The sequence below is a fragment of the Gossypium hirsutum genome, chromosome D02, assembly GCF_007990345.1.
Source record: "Gossypium hirsutum isolate 1008001.06 chromosome D02, Gossypium_hirsutum_v2.1, whole genome shotgun sequence".
Classification (NCBI taxonomy): Eukaryota; Viridiplantae; Streptophyta; class Magnoliopsida; order Malvales; family Malvaceae; genus Gossypium; species Gossypium hirsutum.
The window spans coordinates 12685670-12704627 of record NC_053438.1 but is presented as its reverse complement, the minus strand read 5'-3'; the positions used below and the strand labels follow the sequence as shown (position 1 = coordinate 12704627).

Here is an 18958-nt window from a genome sequence, read left to right as displayed (position 1 = left end):
ATACTAAGATCTTATCGTCTTCTCCAGTTCCCAGGTCACTTCTTCCACACTATGGCTATGCCACAAGAATTTCACGAGTGAAATGCATTTAATTTGTAATTCTTTTACCTTGTGAGCTAAAATTTCAATCAGTTCTTCCTCGTAAGACAACTCAAGTTGAATTTCAATTTCTTCCGTCAAAATGACATGAGGCAGAACCGATCGATATCTTCTAAGAAGCGATACATGAAAAATGTCATATATTTTTTGTAACTTTTCTAGTAATGCCAACTGATATGCAACTAGTCTAACCCTTTCGATGATTTCATACTGTCCTATAAATCGAGGACTCAATTTTCCTTTTCGGCCGAATCACAAAAGCTTTCTTCCACGGAGATACCTTTAGAAATAATATATCACCCACAACAAACTATATATCTCGATGTTTTAGGTTCACGCATGATTTCTGTCTATCGAAAGTTGTTTTCAATCTATCTCTGATCACTTTAACTATATCTTCTATTTCCTGAATCAATTTCGACCCAGCAACTTTTCTTTCGCTCAAATCCGACCAACAAATAGGAATTCGACACCTTCGACCATATAATGCTTCATATGGAGCCATTTGAATACTTGATTGGAAACTATTATTATACACAAATTCAGCTAACAATAGATAACATTCCTAGCCTGATTCAAAATAAATTACACAAGCTCGAATCATATCTTCCAAGATCTGAATAACTTGTTTCGATTGTTCATCTGTCTGCAGGTGAAAAGCAGTGCTGAAATTAGTCTCGTACCTAAAGATTCATCTAATTCTCTCCAACATCTTAAGGTGAATCAGGGATCCCGATCGAAAATAATAGACATAGGTACGATGTGCAATCTGACTATTTCTCGAATGTTCACCTCAGCTAGTTTTGAAAGTGACTAGTCAATTCTAATAGAAAGAAAATGAGCTGACTTTGTTAGGTGGTCAACTATCACCCAAATAGCATTTCTTTTGCTCGAAGATAGCAGTAACCCTATCATGAAATCCATTGTTATACACTCCCATTTCCATTCAAGAATCGAGATAGGTTGAAGAAGTCTAGTAGGAACCTGATGTTCCACATTAACTCGCTGACATGTCAAACATCTAGACACAAACTCGACTATCTCTTTTTTCATACTGGGCACCAATACACTTCTCCTAAGTCATGACACATTTTCGTTCCGCCAAGGTGCATAGCAAAGGGGCTATCGTGGGCTTCGCAAAGTATTAACTCTTTTAATTCGACAAAATTTGGAACACAGATTCGATTACGAAACCTCAAATAACCACGATTATCAATACTAAAGTTTTCTACTATATAATGCTGAACCAATTCCTTTTCCCCTGACAACTTGGCATCAACAATGTGTGCCTCTCTGATTTGTTCGAACAACACAGGTTTAATTTTCAATTCGGCCAACAAACTACCATCACTGCTAATATTGAGTTGAGCGAACATCGTCTACAATTCAACTATCATCTTTTTGCTCAATGCGTCAGCTACAATGTTAGCTTTACCAAGGTGATAATCAACAACGTAATCGTAATATTTTAGAAGTTCAATCCAACTACGCTATCTAAAATTCAAATCCTTTTGGGTTAAGATCTATTTAAGACTTTTTTGATCGGTATAAATAAGACATTTTTTACCATATAAATAATGTCTTTAAATCGTGCGTTGAATAGTTACGTTCATGTATTTTTAGCTGGCAAGACGCATACGTAATTACTTTTTCGTCTTGCATCAAAATGCAACCTAGACCGCTCAACGAGGGATCGTTATAAACCATGCATATTACATATGACATTTATTTTCTAGTCAAAACCACTTCTAGTCCAACATTTGTAATGGCTTAAATTCAAGGTTATCGGAACAGTGGTTTCGGGACCACAAATCTGATGAGGAAAATTTTATTTTTCTTATATTTTTATGGTATACGATTTCACAAAATGATTTCATGAAAATTTTGTTTGAAAATTTCGACGTTTGGGCACTTAATTTAGTCAAAAGGACTAAATTGTAAAAAGTGCAAAAGTTGAGTTCTACATGTTAGAGGTGTCCAATTGTTATGAAACTTTAAATTGGAGGTCCTTATATGGTAATTATACCATTGGTTAAGTTGGTAGACAAAAATGGACATGAGATAAGTGAAATAGGAAATTTTTAAGTTAGGGGCAATTTGGTAATCTAGTAATAAAAAGAATTAAAAAGGGAAAAAGATGGCCAAAAATATCATCTTCTCCATATTGAACGAAATAATCAAGGAGGAAGCCATATTTAGGGTTTTTCAAGGTTCCAATCTTCATAGTAAGTGATTCTAAGCCTCGTTTTTAATACTCTTTACGTTTTTGAGATCCTAGTAACTTAATTTAGTTATTTCTAGCAATAATTTAACCTAGGGTTTTTATTTGAAAAAATACCCATAGGTGAAAACTGTTTGTTTTGATGTTTTAAGGAAGAATATGAAGCTAGAAATTATGTTAAACAATTTTTGCTAGTCGATTTTAAGCGAAAACGAGTAAAACTCCATAATCGGTAAAATACCTAATGTTCACAAGTACATGTTAGAGTGAGAATTTGATGTTGCCATAGAAGATAAAAATGTTCAGCATGTTATAAAACATAATAATAATAGATGAAGTTTAATTTCCGAGCCATGGGGCAAAAATGTAATTATGTAAAAGTTTAGGGGCAAAATTGTAATTTTGCCAAAGTTAGATTCGAGGGCTGTTTTGATAAATTTGAGTATTAAATGAGTTAAATTTTCTATTTTAGATCAAGAAGAATGAAACTCGAGGTTAGACAAAGGGAAGAATAGAGTTGAAGACTAAGTTAGTGAATTGGGCTATATTTGGTACCGAGATAAGTTTACGGTAAATAAATGCAATATTTCAATAATTATTACTAATGCTTCCATTTTCCTGAAACTATGAATTTATTCCATGAATTTATTTGATGTTGATTCAAGTATAAAATGATAAAGAATTTAATATTAAAAAGTCTCGTTGATACATAAGGAAAGTACTGGATACGAATGTCATGACATTTGGGTAAAGAGATCTCATGTAAGACCATGTTTGGGACATGGCATTGGCATCCTTGAGATCATGCGAGGTCCCATGTAAGACCATGTCTGGGACATGGCGTTGGCACCGAGATGAGAGGTCCCCCGTAAGACCATGTCTAGGACATGGCTTTGGCATGTTATGATCAGAAGAGACACAAGTATCCTTATTATTCCAATGTGGCTCAACGGGCTAGTAAACGAATCATGTACATGAAAGTTCAGTTAAAAGCAAAAATGGCAAGCTCAGGTGAGTTATAGGAGTTAAGAATTTATTAAATTAACAATTGATGTTCAACGATGTAGCAAGAGAAGAGTAAGTTATGCACACAAGTATACTAAGTAAACAAGCAAGAGAACTAGAATGAGATTAACTAAAGAGTAAACTAGAGATATTGACACTTGAGTTTAATTATTTGTGTTTAATGTTGTTATTTATTTGCTAGTAAACTTACTAAGCTTTATGCTTACTTCTTTTATTTCTCTTTCTCTTATAGTATTGCAAAGCTACTTCAAGGATCCTAAAGAAGGCAAAGATCGTCCACACTATCAACCACAACAACTCGGTATTTTATGATGAACCATGTTTGGGTTATGGCATGTATAGGGACTTAGTTATTTTGAATGTTGTATTTATGATTTTGCTAAAGAATATTATGTAAGTATTTGATGATGACTGGTTGTTAAATATGGCTAAGTATGAAGGTGTTTGTTATTGCAAATGTCTAGGTGATAAATCACGCATAGAAATCATGAAAGGGTAAAATTTGCAAAGAAACAGATTTCAAGCAGCAACAGTGACTTGACTTTGAAAAATCACCTAGGATAGTATATAATGATTTAGAAGGTTAATGATATATATATTGAAATCTTATTGAGTCTATTTTCATGGAAAGTTAATGGTTTAACAAAAGAAATTTTATATTTGGATATATGTGAATTTTAGTGAGACAATGTCAGATCTGTTTTTGGAGTCCCCTTGTTCTGAGTTTAGAAAATCATTAAAAATTGTAAAAAAAATGTTTATGAGTTATATTTTATATGTCTAGATTCCTTATTGAGTTTATTTTCTGTAGAAACAAGTAAGAACTTTACATGAAAATCCTATAGTGAGAAAACTTATTTTTAGTGGTAAGAGGTTAGGACAGTTAAGTCGTGAAATAGAGGAGACTTTAACTAATAAACTGTACTAATTGGCTAAACCAAAAATTCTAAAAATTTTATGGTAGGAAGATATATGAGTTTACTTTCAGTGAAAATTACAGAATTAAATTTTGAGTCCCGTAGCTTGAATTATAATCAATTTAGTAACTGCTGCGCGATTAGATAGATTTGCTGTAAATAGTGAAATTAATTTTCAAAACAAGTTTTTATGCTCCAAATTAGTAAGATAAGCTAAGTAATGCCTCGTGCTCGACTCCGGCAACGGTCTCGAGTAAGGGGTGTTACAACATTTATAACATAGACTAAAGCATGTGCAATCATATACCATTTAGCTTATGGTTATTTTAAATCAACCAAGATAACTCATATTTTATGGTCATCTATAAACTTAGATTCAATGTATCATTTAGCAATGAATATACTCAGAATAATGTCTCATGAATAACATACAAATCTGCTACTATTAGTATCATGATTTGAATAAAATAAATAACTTTATATCTCAAGTTAAATATATATCCTGAAAAAGAAAGAATATTTTTTGTACTAAAAGGTTCCACTCACAAATTGGATGGAATGAATTGAATTTCAATTCTTCAAACTTATTGTCTATTTATAATGCAACAATAAGTGCTTAAGTGGCTTTTTAAAACATCACTTTCCAAGTTGCACTTTTTTATTTGAAGAAATACCTAACATTTTAAAAGTAATTGTTAGATTCAATAACATAACTTTTTGGTTTGGGAAGACTCTCCTGATTGATCATAATGCTTCTACTGGATAGAAGCTTGTTCAGCTAATGTTTGAACAATGTTATCACCATTCAAAATAAAAATATTTCTTTATTAATAGATCCTTTCCTAACCATGCATTTTCATTTCATCCATGCATTCCATCCATTTTCATTTCATTTCATCCATTTTAACTTAATTGTTGAAATCTTATTCATGCAACATGAGTAAAACAACAAATTTGACATACCTTTCTTAGCGATAAAGATTTCTTCAAAATCAAAATTTGACAAGATTGCTACCTCAATGTTGTTTCATTGTCAATAGCCTTCCTAATAGTACCAAATTTGTAGTGCCATGTGAATATTTAGAAAATGACATGTCTTCTTTAATTTCTCATAAATATGTAAATACAGAACCTTAAAATTGTTAGTGTGTAGAGATAAAAATAAACTTATAAGAAATTAACGACGGCTTCAAGGCATATAACAATGTCACTTTCTTTAAGGTTCTATTCACCCCACCTATATTTTGGTGTGCAAAAGAGTTACAGACAAATGAACCCCGAGGATACAATGGAGCCCAATAACTATCGTTGTTTTACACCGACAAAAAAAATCCACTGGTCATTGAGCGGAGCATAGCAAGAATATCAATTTTCATAAAGAGTTTTTGCAATAATTCCTTAGAGGACAATATAATAATACTAGAAGATGAGGGAGAATAAAAAGAAACTTTGATATCTTTCTAGTGTACCAAATAAATGAAATATGACTCTTTATTAATAATTAAATGGCATAAATTTTTACAACAAGATACATAACAAATCACTATGAATAATAACAACTCTTGGTCAATAACCAAGTGACATAACTTTTGGTATTCAAGAGACATAATTTATCACTATGAATAGTGACAACTCTTGACTAAAAGTTGCAATTTTTCATTTTCAACTATTGAAACACTATATATATTTTAAAAATGTTTCAACATACACCAACACAACATTTTCCTCTTACGTTGATCAAAGACTAGCATAAATGATAGTGAAGTAAATAGTCAAACTCCTTCCTCGAAAACAAACAAATAGCAAATGGTTATAAATAGCTTCATTAACAGAGTTTGTATCGAGGATTCTCTCAAGCTTGTAGCCAATCACTTTGGAAACCAAAGGGTATATTTGCAATAATAAATGTGAATTTTAAGAAAATGTCATCTCTTATTTTTGAAGGATTAATTTAAAGGAAGTAGAATTGATTTGGATTTACTTCAGCGCATTATTAAATAATGATAAGAGGCAACCTGATCAATTAAGGTATTTAAAATGTAATTTATAAATATATAATCTCAAATTTATTTAAAATATAAGCTAAAAAATTATTTTTTCATTTAAAACTGTTAATAAAATCTAATTGTTTTCCTTGTTTCTAGGCAAGTAGTTGCTGCACATCAAGGATTTAGTGGTTGAAAATTATGGGTTTATTTTGTTTAAATTTTTTCTCTAGTTATTAAGAGTCCTTTGTGAGTTTTATTTTGTTAATACCTAATTTTTAGTTTTTATGTTATGTAAAAGCCTATATAAATAGGCTATTCCCTTTCCTTATTATCTTCATCTTGTTGTTATCTCTTTCAGTAAGTTAACAGTGGTGTCAGAGTTGGTTAAAAGAATAGTGTTTTTGGAGAGAGGAAAAAGTTTATGGTCCTTCCTATGGCTTATGAAAATTTTGTGCAGCCAGCTATTCCATGTTTTGATGGTCACTATGACCATTGGAGCATGCTGATGGAGAACTTCTTACGGTCTAAGGAGTATTGACAGGTCATTGAACTTGGTGTAGTAGCACCAACAGATGGACAAAGGTTTACAGAAGCACAGCCAAATGACCTAGATGGGCTGAAGCTGAAAGATTTGAAAGTAAAGAATTACTTATTTCAAGCTATTGGTTGTTCGATTCTGGAAACCATTCTTTGCAAAGAAACTTCCAAGGAAATTTGGGACTCTATGAAGGTAAAATATCAAGTTTCTTCCAAAGTGAAGTGTGCACAACTTCAGACCCTACAGAGGGACTTTGAGGTTTTTCAGATGAAGGATAGTGAGTGTATTACAGACTATTGTGCACGAACCATGGGAATCGAGAATAATATATGATTTCATGGTGAGAAGATGAATGACACAGCCATTGTTGAGAAGATAATGTGGTATTTATCACCAAAGTATGATTATGTTGTCTGCTCAATTAAAGAATCCAAGGATATTAATGCACTCACCCTTGATGAACTTCAGAGCTCCTTGTTGGTCCATGAGCAAAAGATGAATAGAACTTCTACCTCAATATAGCAGGCTTTGAAAGCTTCAACTCATTCTTTCAGAGGAAGAGGCAAAGGTCGAGGAAGGGGAAAAGGTAGAAGAGACAGTTGGAATAAATATGGTGGCAGGAATGCCAAACCAAATGATAAAGGCAAACAACGGGATCAACAATTTGATAGGTCAAAGGTAGAATTTTTTAGATGTCACAGGTTTGGTCATTATCGTTCTAAATGTCATACTAATCTGTCTAATGATAAGGAAAAGGGACAAAAGTCAACACTTGTAGAAAAAGAAGAAGTTGAAACCTTGTTGATGGTAGTTCATAACTAGTAGGAGGAGTCGCAGAACTCATGTTTATGGTGTGTGGATACGGGCTGTAGCGACCACATTTGTGGTACTAAGTCTTCTTTCTCTTATCTAAATGAAGACTTTCATACTTTTGTGTCTTTTGGAGATAAATCTATTGTTGATGTAGTGGGAAAGGGTGATATTAGTTTAAGAACCAAGAATGGTTTTGTAGAAACAATTTTCAATGTTTTTTTTGTGCTTACTTTAAAAGGTAATTTTTTAAGTACTGGTCAATTGCAAGAAAAAGAATATGTAATTACGATATCAAAAGATGTTTGTGAAATTTATGATCCTTCTAGAGGTGCTATTGTAGTGGTTCTTATGAGTTCCAACAGGTTGTTCCATTGGTGATTAATTGTGTTCAACCTTGCTTGATGGTTAAACTGAAGGGCAACACGTGGCTTTGGCATTTCCGCTATAGTCATCTTAATTTTGGAGGTTTAAAGACTCTTAATCAAAAAGAGATTGTCATTCCATCCCAGGTGTCTGAAGATTGTGTTGTTGGCAAACAACATCATGAACAATTTCCCAAAGGAAAGTCTTGGAGAGCAAAACGTGTGCTGGAATTGGTTCATTCAGATATTTGTGGGCCAATAAAACCATCATCTAATGGAGGTAAAAATTATTTCCTTACTTTCATTAATGTTTATTCCCAAAAAAAGGTGGGTTTGCTTCTTGCAAGAGAAATCAGAAGCATTTAGTGCACTTACTAGCTTCAAGGCACTTGTTGAAAATGAAACCAAGAAAACCATTCAAGCTCTTTGCACTGACCGTGGTGGAGAGTATTACTCTAAGGAATTTGGAGCATTTTGTGAAGTCATGGCATTCGAAAAGAGCTTACCACTGTATATACCCCTAACAAAATAGTGTATCGAAAAGGAAAAATAGAATCATACTTAATATGGTGAGGAGCATGCTTACTAGTGGAAGGGTCCCAAAACGATTTTATCCAGAAGCAGTAAATTGGAGCATCCATGTCTTGAACAAAAGCCCAACTTTTGCTATTCAAAACATGACACCTGAAGAAGCTTGGAGTGGAAGAAGACTAACGGTAGATCACTTCAGAATTTTTGGTTGCATAGCTTATACACATGTTCCAGATGCAAAAAGAAAGAAACTTGATAACAATGGAGAGAAATGTGTCTTTCTAGGTGTAAGTGAAACATCTAAAACATATAAATTGTTTAATCCTTTAATAGAGAAAATTGTGATTAGCAGCGATGTAATTTTTTATGAGGAGAACACTTGGAATTGGAATGACCAGCAACCTTCTCAAACCTTTGTCAACACAGAAATTGAATATGAAAGGTATCAACCTTTAGATTAGTAGACTCAAGTAACACTTGAGCTTGAGAGTTCACCAAATGAAGCTCCAACAACCACCGAAGTAGAAGTAACCAAACCTTGTCCCAGTCGTATTCGACGAAGACTAGCTTGGATGGGAGATTTTGAGGTAACTGACATTGGTCAGACTGAAGATCCAATCATCCACTTTGCCTTATTTGCGGATTGTGATCCAACAACATTTGAAAGTGTTGTAAATGAGTCAAAATGGAGAAAGGCAATGGATGAAGAGATTGCAGCTATAGAAAGGAATGATACATGGGAGTTGATTGAGCTTCCAGAAGGGCACAAGATAATTGGTGTCAAATGGGTGTACAAGACAAAGTTGAAGGAGAATGGAGAAGTTGACAAGTATAAGGCACACTTGGTAGCCAAAGGTTATAAGCAAGAGTTTGGGGTAGATTATAAAGAAGTCTTTGCTCTTGTTGCAAGGCATGATACAATCAGATTTGTGATTTCGCTTGCAGCCCAGTACTCTTAGCCTATCTTCCAATTAGATGTGAAGTCGGCATTTTTACATGGTAAGCTTCAAGAGTAGGTATTTATTGAAAAACCTGCTGGTTATGTTAAACATAAAAGTGAAAATAAGGTTTATAAACTAAAAAATTCTTTATATGGATTGAAACAAGCCCCACGTGCCTGGTATAGTCGAATTGAAGCTTATTTCTTGAAAGTTGGTTTTACCAAGTGTCCTTATGAGTTTACTCTTTTTATTAAAAGTGTGATGAAGAGAAAATGCTTATTGTGAGTTTATATGTTGATGATCTTATTTTCACTAGAAACTATAGTTCCATGTTTAATGATTTTAAGAAGTCTATGATGATTGAGTTTGAAATGTCAGATCTTGGTATGATGCATTATTTTCTAGGCATAGAAGTAGTGCAATTAGCTGATGGAATATTTATTTCTCAAAGGAAATATGTTCAAGATATTTTGAACAGGTTTGATATGAAGGATTGCAATCCAGCAAGCACCCCCATTGAGTTTGGTTTAAAGTTGAGAAAAGAGGGAAAGAAAGTGAACGGTACTCTTTATAAGCAAATCATTGGCAGCTTAATGTACATGACTGGTACAAGACCTGAAATAATGTATTCTGTAAGTTTGATTAGTAGGTTTATGGAGAATCCTACTGAGATGCATTTATTGGCAATCAAGAGAGTCATTCATTATTGTAAGGAACCAAGGATTTTGGGTTGTTTTACAGAAAAGGAGAAATTTCATATTTATTTGGGTTCACTAACAGTGACTTTGCAAGAGATCTGGATAATGGAAAAAGCACTTCAGGTTATGTTTTCATGATGAGAATCAAAGTTGTTTCATGGTCATCCAAGAAATAATCCATTGTTCCTTTGTCAATGACTGAAGCTGAATTTGTTGCTACAATAGCCTGTGCTTGTCAAGCTATTTGGCTGAGGAAAATCTTGGAGGAGCTAAAGTTCAAGAGAATGGAAGCTACAACAATTTTCTGTGACAACAATTCAGCTATCAAACTCTCAAAAGATCCAGTATTACATGGTAGAAGCAAGCATATTAATGTAAAGTACTATTTTTTTTTAGAGATCTTAACAATGATGGGGTAATTGATCTCAAGTACTGCAATAGTGAAGATCAACTGGCTGACATATTCACCAAACCTCTCAAATTGTTTTCCTTCCAAAATTTGAGGAGGTTAATGGGAGTTTGCACTTTGGAAGATCCTGTTTGAAGAATGGCACCAGTAAACTGAAGTTTAAGGAGTTTTTCAGTTTAGAGGAGGGATTGTTAATAAAATCAGATTGTTTTCCTCGTTTCTAGGCAAGTAGTTGCTACACATCAAGGATTTAGTGGCTGAAAATTATGGGTTTATTTTGTTTAGATTTTTTCTCTAGTTGTTAAGAGTCCTTTTGTGAGTTTTATTTTGTTAGTGCCTAAATTTTAGTTTTTCTGTTATGTAAAAGCCTATATAAATAGGCTCTTGTATTATGAATCAATGCACTCATCATCTTATTTTTCTTTCAGTAAGTTAACAAAAATAATATTTAGTACATTGTCAGTAGTGTTTTTAGACTCCACAAATAGGATCAGGGATTGACAAGTATCTATAGTAAAATATTATAAAAAAAGACAACAATTTTCTACAACTATTTGTAGAATAAAAAAAGTACATTACTAATATATCAAATACTAACCCTTTATATATTATAAATAATATATTTGATACCACCATGATGTGATATTAATAACGCTTTCAAGTTCATGAGACAGGTTAATTTCTTATTGTATTTACATAAGTTTAAAGGTAAGAAAAGGTAAAAGTATCTAATGAGCAGAAAAAATATAAAAATATATTAAATTTAACGACAAGGATTGAGCGGCACTTTATCTTAACCATTAATTCGTTTTGAATTTTTTTTAAAGTTATAATTATTTAATTAAAAACTATAAAATTAGTGAAATATATAGATACCTTTGTAATAAAGTTTGCTGTTTCTGAAAGTTTTGATTTTTTTTTTAATTAATTGCACATCCTATTAACTAATAATAACTCACTCAAGACTTCATCAATATAAATAGTATAACTAAATAAAATTAAAGAAAGAACTGTTCCATGCGAATAAATGCTTAAATTTGTGTAATGTTTAACTAAAAAGACAATGCAGCACTCTGTTGTCTTTTTAAAAGATTAAATATCAAATTTAATTAAAATATTAAGAACTTTATGGATGCAATGAAAACATAAAAATTTAAACTAGTAAAGTTGAGAAATCTAAAAAAGTAAAAGCTAAAAGAAGAGTTGCCTAAGCCTAGAAAATTACATGTGCAGGAGAATATTACAACCTTTTCGCTCTCCTTTTTAACACCAGTTATTGAGGAAAAATATTTAATTACAAAAAATGGAACTCAGAAACAATGAAGCTCTCCGCAATGTAAATAAAATTAAAATTAAAAAGCTGAGAATGTGAGTGTTTATGTTAGCTGGAGGGTTTGATTTCGCAAGAAGATTCATAGGCTATTTGATGGACTTGTTTCGGTCGTTGCTGCCCTGTTGCGGAGGTAACTTTTCTGGCCGCATATAAGATTCATCCAACTGCATTTCTGGTTTCCTTTTTACCTTTTTCTTTGGCAGTGAGGCTACTGCCACCTTCATTTCATCGTCCATGGCACTGCTTGAAATCCCCTTTAATTTATCCTGTTTTACTCTGTCAAAACTGGAATCATTTGTTGGACTCAGAACCGGAACAGCAGCAGCTGCAGTTGTGTGCGAAGTCGATGTATTAGTTGAAAGTAAAGCTTGAGTACCGGAATCACTACCCGACCTCTCTCGTGTGTGCTGCGATTGTGCACTTGAGGCAGAGTCCACTCGAACACTCTCCTCCGGTCCTAGTGTCAACATCTTTTCCCTCCTCATTTTCTCTTGATCCTTTTAAAAATGACCAAAAAATTGAACACAATAAGCAAACATCAATCAACCTGAGAGAAATCAGACAAAAGGAGAATGGAAACCAACAATCAATAAATCAGAGACCCATCAACTGGCAGGTACAGCTGGTACTAGTTCATCTGAGAATCAAAACCCTAACAATAATAGCAAAAATGGGCTCAAGCCTAAGGAAACTTCAAAGCTCACGAGTACATAAAGCTTTGAGATGGATTGCATTTAGTCTGCAGAAGACTTGCCACTTAAATTGAAAACTTATGCACACCAGTTAAAGTATATATACCGAAACGAGGGCAAAATGACCAGAAGTGTGCATACCTTGCGTCTATTGTATCTTGCTCTCCGCCTTTCTTTCGCCCTACAAATTGCATGTTTAATCTCATGGTTGTTCATCATACCATCTGGCCAGAGCTGTGCAAGCTGTTCAAAGATGAACTCCAAATGTAAGATGAAAATATAACAGAAAAAGTAGAACCATAGTCAAGCATTAGGAACAATAATCAATAGCTTTATCACTAACAAACTAAAAGCAAAAGGAACATGATCTAAACAAAGAACGAAAGACCGTTTAAGGTTGACAGCAAGATATGAGTGCCACAAAAACTACAAGATCAATTAAAATTATTTGAAAAAGAACAATAGTAACAATGTAGAATTAATTCTGTTGTGCAACGAGCAATAATTTTAAGGCATCTTTTAGGTATAAATAATGGGAATAGAGTGTAATTGTACAAAAAGAAAAGAGATAGGGAAAAACAGAAGAGAAAAGGTTAGTCAAAGAGAAAGAGACAGAGTAGTCTCATGCACGACTCTCATCCAAATGGCAAGAAAATGATACTATCAAAAGCTATCATGAAACAATAATTGCAGAGACATATTTGTCCACATTCAGACACCTAAAGCCAGCAATATAAAGATTTCTGTTATGATTACAGTAGCTTTGAGAGTAGAGAAAGAATTGATAAGTTCCCAACCTCTACATAAAACTTTCTGATTTGCGCACCAGCATCTTCATCTAATCCCTGCAGGAAATAAAACGATAGAAATGCAAAGATCAGATCCATTACGAATAAGATTTTCCCCAGATGAATTTTGTCGAAGGTCAAAATAGGACATGTGATTACATCAACATAGAGGTCATAAAGTTCACAAATCTTGTTCTCCATCGGTGCGTCCATGTTAAATTTTCTTCTAAACGTTCTTTCTTCGGAACCAATTTCTTGAAAATCATCAGTAGCTCTAGCTTGTGGCTCCAATATCTGAAAAACAATTAAGCATTTTTTTCATCAAGAATGGAAAAATTTTCTAACTTCAGTTGATAAGATAAGAGTACTATGAACAAGATAAAAACCCATGATCTTATATACCAGGATGGAGAGATAAGAATAGTCATGGAATCTACAATGAAGAAGAATCTAGAAAAGAATATTCAAAATAAGGATACAAAATGAAGTAAATGCGGGCAAAGTCGCAGGCTCTACATGGAACAGTGTCGGATTTTATATTTTTTTTTTTTTTTGGTGCTTTTGATCATAAGAAAAGCCAAATAAAAGCAATATTTATTACAGAGAGGGAAAAAAAAGGTAAAAGACTGTTAAATCAGGAGCAACTAAGAAAGGATAAAGAAAATGAAATAAAGTAAAATTCATAAAAATGATGACGAACCTTTGTCTCAAAAGAAGGAATTCTTGTCTTTATCATCTCAATGGCTTCCTTCTTGATCTGTTGAAATCTAGCATCTTTTTCTTGCTTTGCTGTTGGTGACACACCCATATTAATCATGATTTTTAGGTTCCTCTGCATCCAAAATAGTCTCAAAATTCGTAGATGAGTAGTTGACAAAGGTGATTCAAATTGGTAAAACGAATTTATTGGAAAGGATAATCAAGAGCAAACACAAGGATCTAATCTCTCATAAATAAAATATATAATAATGCACAGAATGTGTATACGGTTTTGCACTGTTCAATATTCTTTTACCAGTTCTGCATTTCAAGGCATGGAGATAATAAAAGCAAAGGAATCCTTCCAAAATTCAGAAATATTCATCACATATTTGACAGCCAACAAACAGTCTCTCAAGCAGCAATGGTTCTAAAATGGGCTGCCTAAAGAACATGGATTTTAACCACAAGCAAAAAATGTCTTCATGATCTCACAAATTTATTTGCATGATTCAAAACCAAAATATATGCAACAACATTTTAAACCACCCAAATTGCAATTCCAATGGTCACAAATAGTCAAATGCAAGGTATACAAAAGTTTCTTCACTGAAACAAAAGGAACCACATCACAAGAACTAAAAGCAAATGCCATGTCAGTAGAAAGGGAGATTTAACAGAAAATATTTCTAGGCTTGGGTGTTTTTGGTATGTTGGCATGCACTCCATGGTAATATTCCAAGCCTTTTACAAAACCTAATTAAGTACAAAATGTTGGAATTGTGATTGAAAATTTTTACTCATTCATAAACAAGGGAAGATACCTTAAGTGTTCTTAGCTGTATTAAATGACCAAGGATGCTCATAAGGCGATTTAGTAACTCCTTGGAAACTTTCCCCTGGCTTGCCTGCCACAAATATCAAAATGAAACTGGTAAAACTTAATCCTTCCTGAAGGCATCACCCCATTGAAACAAAATTGACAATCTGAAAATGAGTTACTTTACAGGACAAAACATGTCAATAACAATTTCATACCGCTAATCTAGCAACTTTAGCAAGCTTGAGCTTTATTTCTCTAGGCAATCTCCTCTTAATCCCCTGGGATGAAGTATCTGCCTCTTGATTTTCCATAGAAGGTGGCCTTGCTGTGATATTTTAGACAGGAAGGAAAAGGAATATTACTTTAGAAGGAACTATTCATAATTATATTGTACAAGATGCGTACACACTTACATTCTGCAACTATCTTCTCTAGCTCCCTAATGGCCTTTTCAAGCACGGAACTTTTGGGCCTAAGAGTAGAACCATCCTTTCTCAGCATGTGTGGAGATTTCTGCACATAACACATAAAACCAAAATCAATATGATAACGATAAATAATATCTAATGCAAAACAAGTTTCTCATGTCTCTGTGATGTTCAATAATTTGGACAGAGCAGAAGCCTCTACTCCAATTTCTTGCAAGACACACGGTGCACACACACTCACAAAGAGAGGTCTAAGTGGTCCCTGAACGTTCTAGGGTGTTTCCTATAGTCCACACACTATTTAAATGAAATTTGAGGGACCATAAAAAATTAGCTCAAAATTGTTTCTATTGTCTCCATACCTATGGCTAATAAGAAGCACCATCTTTCAGTTGAATAGATCTCATGTAAATCTATATTAGAGCTTTCTATTACCATAATACATACACAAAAAGCCACTTAATTGCTAGTGTTTCAGATATTGTAGGTTGTTATTAACAGAAACAATCTTCATGTCAAAACTCCAACTAGGTTATGGAGCTACTAACTATGACTAACAGAAACCAGCCAATGGAACAAATTATTTAAAAAAAATGTTTGAAGATTTAAAGAGAATAACTTACTGCTGTATGCATAGCATGTATGCCATCAGAAACATTAATGTCTGGCAAGTCATGGATGCCATTGTTTTCTCTCAGTCGAACTGATTGTTCAAGCTTATCAACATTGCTGCTTAGTTTTCCATGTTGGGATTTCGATTGAGCGAGATCACTTTTATCATGGTATTTCTGATGCAAAACATCAGAGGATCCAGTTGCATCTTTCAATTTGTTACTGACAACACCTTTTGACTGCAGAAATCCCATCTTCAAATTCTCAATATCCTTGACATCTGCCAAAGGTGCAGAAGTGTCACTATTTGGATCTTTCATATATGAAGAAGAATCCAATGCTAGTCTTGTCGCAGAAGATTTCTTCTTGGAAGAAACACCAGAAACTGATAATTGATTCAGAACTTTTCCATCCCTGTATTGTTCATCTACTGCAGTAAAATTCTGAGAACTAGAATTATTCTTCCCCAGAGATGGTTCAGCCCTCCCTGCAACCATCTTTGCTGCCTTCGCATGTTTATTTGACACATGACCATCATCATTCTCACTAGGAGGTTTTGCAGCCTCTTTTCTTCGCCGTTTCTTGGGCTGCTGGTTAGGTATTACAGGAGGTTCATTTCTTGAAAGAATGAAAAGAAATCAGTGAAGCAAAGTTAGAAGAAATCCACTACTAATGGACTTTTAACATTAAAAGCTAGAATTTGGTAATGTAAAATAAAGCTTAGCCCACGTTGTAATTAGAAAGAATCATAAAATTAATATGGAATAAAATGTGCAAGGGGGGCGTGACAACCACTAAAATTGCAACATTCATGCTATCAGGAAATGAAGTCATCAGCCTAACTGTGAATCCAATTTTATTTTTTATCTTCTACCCACATATGTGCCTATTTAACAGAAAGTAGCTCATAAATTAACCCAGCTTTAACCAATAAGAGATGTGTGGTGTACAGTTGCTCCTGTTATGCCATAGGATGCATATGTATAGGCATCTAAACAGGATCCTTACTAAAACTTTGTCACCAATAGGTGGAGAAGAAGCAGAATAAGAACAATTCAAAGAAACTCACATTTTTTCCAATTTTCCCCTATTCACAAAGAATCCATCATGTTTTATAGCTGAATTATCAACTTCAAAGTACTCATCCTGCATAACGAACAATGAAGCAACATTATGAACCAATAAAAATACATTCCGCCCTCCTTGTTACAATAAGAATAGCACTAACTACAGTTGCATAAAACCAAAAAGACACATAAAAGATAGAAGTAATAGATTTTAGTGTTTACCAGCTCGGCATCATCGATAAAAGAGTCTTCTGTATCATATTGATCATCATCTGGAGTCTCATCCAGTTCTTCCTCATCACTGCTATCTTTACCCTGAAAAAGAATTTCACTTCACATTAACATATTAAAAGTGCAGCTCACAATTCTCGCAAACAGAATAAAATATATAAATACCATGTAAAGACGTTCAATCTTCTCAATAACAGCACTGAAACGATTTGGGGCTGGCTCGTCTTTTTCTTCTTTTTCAGTCGTTTGTCCCTGATAATGTCAAACATGGTTAAGAACGGGTGAAAAGGGGAAAAAGCAATTACCAAAATTTCTTTCAGTTTCCCACATTTTCTAGGGAACCAAGTAAATACTAACGCATTCAGATATACAATAAAACAAAATTCAAGCACAATTAATTGAATAAACTACAAGAAAACTACTAAGTCAAAATTGGAGTAATTACGCATTTTAAGAACTTTAAAAATAAGGGAAAAAAATAAAAAGTGAAAATTAGGGATTGAATAAGCGGCTCTTACAGGAGCGATGCGAGACTGGAGATTAGGGTGGGCATTCGGAGGCAGCTCAGGTGCCGGCGCCGCCACTGCAGACGCAGAAGCGGCAGAAGATCCACGGGCCCGGTTGGCGTCTTTGACAAGCTTCCTCCACGAAACATATGTTGTCTCTCCTGGTCGGAGCTCAACCGTGAAAACTTGCCGGTCACCAGCCTTCATCACCTTGGGTGCGACCACTCCGGAGGGCTCACCGGCACCACCAACACTATTATCTTCCATAATCAATTCCGGGTCGGGTAAAACCCAGTGGGTTGATTTATTTGGGAGCAGAGACGCTGCTGGCCTAGTTTAGAACATTAACAAGATTTGCTTTTAATGATGATCACATAAAAGAGAGGCAAATGCATCAAATGCAACGAGAGAATTTCAAAAGAAAAAAGAATTGGGAACTTAAGTTTCTGATATTTTCTTTGGATTTTTTTTCGAGATGAGATAAGAAATAATGTAATTTTGGTAAATCTTTTGGAGGTTGGGTAGAAATTGAAGTCTTAATTTAGTTCTTTTATTTTGTATTTTAATGATATTTTTTTTATACTTAGTATAGTAAAATCAGTATTTTTAATAGAACTTTTGGTGATCTTGTTTAGTAAATTGAGTATCTTTGGTCCTTTTTGTAGCAAATCCTGTTTCTTCTTATATGCGATCAGTAATTAAATTCAAATTATGTTTTTATATTTTATTTGGATAGTATTAGATAGATTTAAGTAAACACTGATTAAAGTCTCAAATAAAGTACAATCACTGAAAGATAAAAATTACAATAAGAACAAGACAGATGTCCAAGAGGCCTATAAATTTAATATCGCGAAAATCAGCAAACTTTATTAATAAAAAAGAGTTAAAGGGCGATGATCATGATACATAGATCCTCGATGTCTGTTTTCACCGCTGTTGCAACCTGAAACAACATATGCGAAAAGCTCAGAGTAAATCAGGTAACTTTAGGAAGCCTAAAAAAAGCGTAGATAGTTAAGTGTGACCATTACTTGCGGGAAAGCAATTATAATTCTAGTAGATGTCTCTTTAATAATTGATGGGCGTGCAGTAATCGGAGCTAACAACATAGACGTGGAGTATGAGTGTGAGCGGTTCCTAGATATCAAGTCGTCTAAAAGGGAAAATGAATTAAATGAAATGTACATTGTTGAAGAGGTATCTCAAACCGGTCACTCCACCACATGCAACTTT

The 18958-nt window shown here is 33.8% G+C and overlaps 1 protein-coding gene across 4 annotated transcripts; it reads right to left on the bottom strand.

Moving 5' to 3' along the window:
* Window positions 1–11672: 11672 nt before the first annotated feature.
* On the bottom strand, window positions 11673–18352 carry LOC107910368 (ubinuclein-1). 4 transcript variants are annotated; one of them, XM_016838193.2, is made up of 14 exons: window positions 17735–18295; window positions 17382–17468; window positions 17208–17300; window positions 16988–17064; window positions 15930–16536; window positions 15292–15391; window positions 15094–15203; window positions 14880–14963; window positions 14057–14188; window positions 13516–13650; window positions 13366–13413; window positions 12710–12811; window positions 12253–12373; window positions 11673–12161 (listed from the first exon to the last, which is right to left on the bottom strand). In XM_016838193.2, the coding sequence occupies exons 1-14, from the start codon at window positions 17987–17989 to the stop codon at window positions 12148–12150; spliced, it is 1965 nt and encodes a 654-aa protein (XP_016693682.1). In that variant the 5' UTR covers window positions 17990–18295; the 3' UTR covers window positions 11673–12147. The 4 variants fall into 4 exon arrangements, with proteins under 4 accessions (XP_016693682.1, XP_016693681.1, XP_016693680.1 ...); XM_016838192.2 differs by having other exon boundaries at window positions 12270–12373; XM_016838191.2 differs by having other exon boundaries at window positions 11673–12373; window positions 17735–18352.
* Window positions 18353–18958: the final 606 nt, after the last annotated feature.

Coding starts and splice junctions, on each gene's coding strand:
- LOC107910368 (XM_016838191.2), bottom strand. CDS start 17,989: ATGGAAGATAATAGTGTTGGTGGTGCCGGTGAGCCCTCCGGAGTGGTC. Junction 17,469..17,734: donor TCCAGTCTCGCATCGCTCCT/GTAAGAGCCGCT, acceptor TGACATTATCAG/GGACAAACGACTGAAAAAGA. Junction 17,301..17,381: donor AGATTGAACGTCTTTACATG/GTATTTATATAT, acceptor ATTCTTTTTCAG/GGTAAAGATAGCAGTGATGA.